This window comes from Miscanthus floridulus, chromosome 9 (genome assembly GCF_019320115.1).
Source record: "Miscanthus floridulus cultivar M001 chromosome 9, ASM1932011v1, whole genome shotgun sequence".
Classification (NCBI taxonomy): Eukaryota; Viridiplantae; Streptophyta; class Magnoliopsida; order Poales; family Poaceae; genus Miscanthus; species Miscanthus floridulus.
The window spans coordinates 12,926,499-12,930,892 of NC_089588.1; the positions used below are offsets into that span (position 1 = coordinate 12,926,499).

At 43.8% G+C, this 4,394-nt stretch overlaps 2 protein-coding genes across 2 annotated transcripts; both read left to right on the forward strand.

Moving 5' to 3' along the window:
• The first annotated feature begins 838 nt into the window (after nt 1-838).
• Nucleotides 839-1,474, forward strand: LOC136479259 (receptor-like protein EIX1). The gene has a single exon (XM_066477185.1). The coding sequence runs from the start codon at nt 839-841 to the stop codon at nt 1,472-1,474; it is 636 nt and encodes a 211-aa protein (XP_066333282.1).
• A 102-nt stretch (nt 1,475-1,576) lies between these two features.
• On the forward strand, nt 1,577-3,706 carry LOC136479261 (receptor-like protein EIX2). Its single transcript, XM_066477186.1, has one exon. It carries the CDS (start codon nt 1,577-1,579, stop codon nt 3,704-3,706), a length of 2,130 nt encoding a protein of 709 aa, XP_066333283.1.
• The last annotated feature ends 688 nt before the right edge of the window (nt 3,707-4,394 follow it).

Sequence of the window (4,394 nt, forward strand, 5' to 3'; positions counted from 1 at the left end):
GCTAAATCGACATGCCACGTATAGAAAATATTAACAGCATTTATATCTCCGAATAAATTTATTATGAAATATATTCAAGGATTTATCTAATAATACTAATTATGTATTATAAATATTAATAATTTGTTATATATATTTGATCAAAGTTAAAAAAAAAAAGTTAACTTGTCGAGAGGTGAGAACATCTTTTCTTTTGACACGAGGGGGAGTACTCTACTAATGTACAGTAAGCTTTTGTGAGGGGATGAGAGGCAGAGGCAATAATCGAATCGATGATGACCACACTTACACACGCCTGACCGCTTCTACACGGAAGGTGACCGTGGACTGAGGTCGAGTCGGCAGCAGATGAGAGTACTGTACTGTAGACGCAGATGCCTGACGCTTCTACACGGCAGGTGACCGACGACCTCAAGGCTGCAGTATCTAATCTTTCTAATTCCAACTTGATCTGCAGTATCCTCTGCATCCGTCTACTATAATAAGGCTGTGTTTAGTTGTAGGAATTTGGATTTTGGGGCTACTGTAGCACGTTCGTTTTTATTTGGCAAATAGTGTTCAAACATGGATTAATTAGACTCAAAACGTTCGTCTCGCAATTTCCCACCAAACTGTGCAATTAGTTTTTCTTTTTGTCTACATTTAATGCTCCATACACGGGCCGCAAACATTCGATGTGACAGGTACTGTAGCAACTTTTTGGAAGTTGGGGTGAAACTAAACAAGGGCTAATAACACTCTCACTCCAGAACGGATCCACTCTGAATCCAGAACTCATCCTGCCACCATAGCGACATTATTGTCGATGGTTGCCACCATGCATCGCCTAGCTGCAGCCATGCTCGTGTTGCTCTGCTGCTGCTGCTGCTGCTTGTTGCTCGCCACGCAGCAGCAGCAGCTCCAGCCAGCCGCCGGTGGTAACAGAGCGAGCCCGAGCTGCATACCACACGAGAGGGACGCCCTGCTGGCATTCAAGCATGGCGTCACCAGCGACCCTGGCGGCGTCCTCAACTCGTGGCGGCGAGACGGTCGCCACGACGAGCAAGACTGCTGCCGGTGGAGAGGCGTCCGGTGCTGCAACCGAACTGGCCACGTCCACGAGCTTCGACTTGGAGGGCCCTCCATCTTTGAGAGCCCTCCATCAAATAATTTGGCCGGCCAGATAAGTCCTTCTTTGCTTGCTCTGGATCACCTAGAGCACCTTGACCTCAGCTGGAATGATCTAGCAGGGTCAACGGGTCGTCTTCCCGAGTTCTTGGGCTCTCTAAAGAATCTCAAGTATCTTAACCTCTCTGGCATACCATTCTACGGTGGCGTGCCTCCCCAGCTTGGCAACTTGTCAAGACTGCAGTATCTAGATCTCAGCTGGAATGATATAGATCTCTCATGGTTAACACACATTCCTTCCATACAATATCTTTACATGGACGGAGTGAACCTCAGCACAGTAGCGGATTGTGGCTTCGTGTCATGAATATGCTTCCTTCTCTGAGGGCCCTCCATCTTTCATTCTGCTCTCTTGCAAGCACAAACCAGTCGCTGCCACACCTGAACCTTACAAATCTCGAGGAGCTCGATGCCTCCGGGAACTCCTTCCACCATTGGTGACCATCTGGTTCTGGATGGTGACCATCTGAGCCTTAGATTCCTTTACCTCAGCTGCACTTGTATGTACGGTCAATTTCCGGATGCTCTTGGAGACATGACATCCCTTCAAGTCCTTGATCTTTCAGATATTTATTATGATTGTGATTATCAAGATGATGACAAGAACATGCGCAGCATGACCATGGATATGAAGAACCTATGCAATTTGGAGGTCCTGAACCTTAGATGCACTCTCTTATATGGTGACGTAGCTGAGCTGTTTAGGAATCTATCTCGATGTTCACCCAACAAATTGCAAGAATTGGACCTCGGTTGGAACCATTTAACCGGGATGTTACCAAGATGGATGGGGCAATTCATGAGCTTGGTTGTTCTGAATCTAGGTTGGGACTACATCACAGGACATGTCCCATGTGAGATTGGTAAGCTTAGTAATCTGACCCATCTGGATCTAAATACAAATAAACTGGATGGCACGATAACTGAGGAACACTTTGCTAGTGCAAGGAGCTTGCAATATATAGACTTGTCATATAATGCCCTCAAGATTGAGATCAGCTCGGACTGGCAACCACCATCTACATTAGAGTATGTATACTTTGCATCCTGCCAGATGGGCCCACTGTTTCCTGGGTGGCTTCAGTGGAATGTGAGCATCGCCTATCTTGATATCTCGAGTGCAGGTATAGCTGATAGGCTTCCACAGTGGTTCTCCGATGCCTTTTCAAATGTCGAATTCATGAACATCTCCAACAATCAACTCAACGGAACTTTGCCGGCTAATATGGGCTCCATGTCACTTCAGGAACTCTACCTCAGTTCAAACAAATTAACTGGTAAGATACCCACGCTGCCACCAAACATAATGTCGTTGGACTTATCCAATAACTTGTTGTCAGGACTCACTGGTCACTCTGTTGTTGGATCCGCCAATCTAAAATCGTTGTCTTTGTTCTCCAACCGACTCACTGATCATATTCCTGAATCTTTTTGTAAATATCAGCAATTAGTTGTGTTGGACTTATCCAATAATTTTTTGGAGGGAGAACCACCGTTGTGCCTCGGGGTAACAAAATATATGGAATTTGTAGCCTTAAGTAACAATAGTTTGTCAGGAAAGTTCCCGTCTTTTCTGCAAAAATTGACAAATGTACACTTCCTAGATTTGTCTTGGAACAAATTCTCTGGAAGATTGCCAGTGTGGATTGGAAGCTTAACATCATTAGGAGTTATACGATTAAGTCACAACAAGTTCTTTGGTAGCATTCCAATGAACATCACAAACCTTTCTTGCCTTCAGTACATGGATCTAAATAACAATAAAATATCAGGCTCTCTGCCGATCTACCAATCATATCTTAAATTTATGACAAACACATCCATGATGGCTTGTTATGACAGCCCTGAGACAATTTATTTTGATCTTAATAGTTTGTCTACGGTCTGGAAGGGGCAGGAATTGAACTATGGTTCCATTCAAAGAATTGTGGAGACAAGTATGACGAGCATTGATTTATCTTCCAACGACTTAACCGGTGAAATTCCAGAAGAAATAGTTGTTCTTGATAAACTTGTGAATTTCAATCTATCAAGGAACCACTTGACTGGAGTTATTCCAAAGAAGATCGGAGAAATGCGATCACTGCAATCATTGGACCTCTCGAGGAACATGCTTTCAGGGGAAATACTAGCCACTCTGTCCAATCTGGCGTTCTTAAGTTACTTGGAATTATCATACAACGATCTTATAGGAAGAATTCCATCGGGAGTACAGCTTGATACCCTGTATGCAGAGTATCCATCTATGTACATTGGCAACATCAGTCTTTGTGGACATCCTCTTCAAAACAATTGCTCGAGTGAGCATCATGCACCAAAGCAATGTGGCCTGGGAAGAACTGAAGAAGGTTATGGGATACCATTCTTTTATCTTGGACTCGGGTGCGGCTTCGTGGTTGGTACATGGAATGCATTTGGTGTTTTGTTGTTCAAGAGAAACTGGAGAATTGCTTGCTTTCGACTCTCGGACAAGTTGTACGACAAAGTATATGTCGTTGTTGCTACATGGGCAAGAGCAAGACCAACACAAACTGATTAGCAAGCATGAAGCAAAGGCGATGGTCGGCGCTTCAACTAAAATTAGCCAATGCATGCATGTATGAATAATGGAAGTGGGAGAGAAGTCTGTTCAGGAGTGCTTTGAATTTTGTTACTACCAGTATTACATATTGCCATGGTTTTATTTACGAAATGAAGATTTGTGTGTCCGTGTTTATCTCTTATATCATGTAATAAACTGAGAACCGACACTTGATCATTGGCCAACATTAGTGTCTGTTGTACAAGATAGATATTAGTTGTTAGTATATAGATAACATAAGTATGTTGTAAACTCTAGCTGATCTTCAGGATGTTGGTTTGTAGTCTGTACAAGACGTTCGCCTGGTCAGCTCAGGGCGCTATATAACACATAGACGCGGCCTCTATAGAGGTTAACACGCTTCACCAAGTTTTACAGTAATAATTATTTCCTTATGATGATGAACATTAAGACATGGTCAATCAATTCCATGTAGCGCTTCAGGCGGCACTACATCATCGGTCCCTGTGGGCCATGGTAGTCGGATCTGGTAACCTGAATACGACCTATCGTTGCATGTTCCACGCTCATCGTCCACATTAGGGCTTGTTTGGTTGCACCTGTATCCACCTTAGTCCACGTGTGTTGAAGTGGATTGAGGTGAATACAATGTGCAGCCAAACAAGGCTTGGCGTGCCGTGGAATT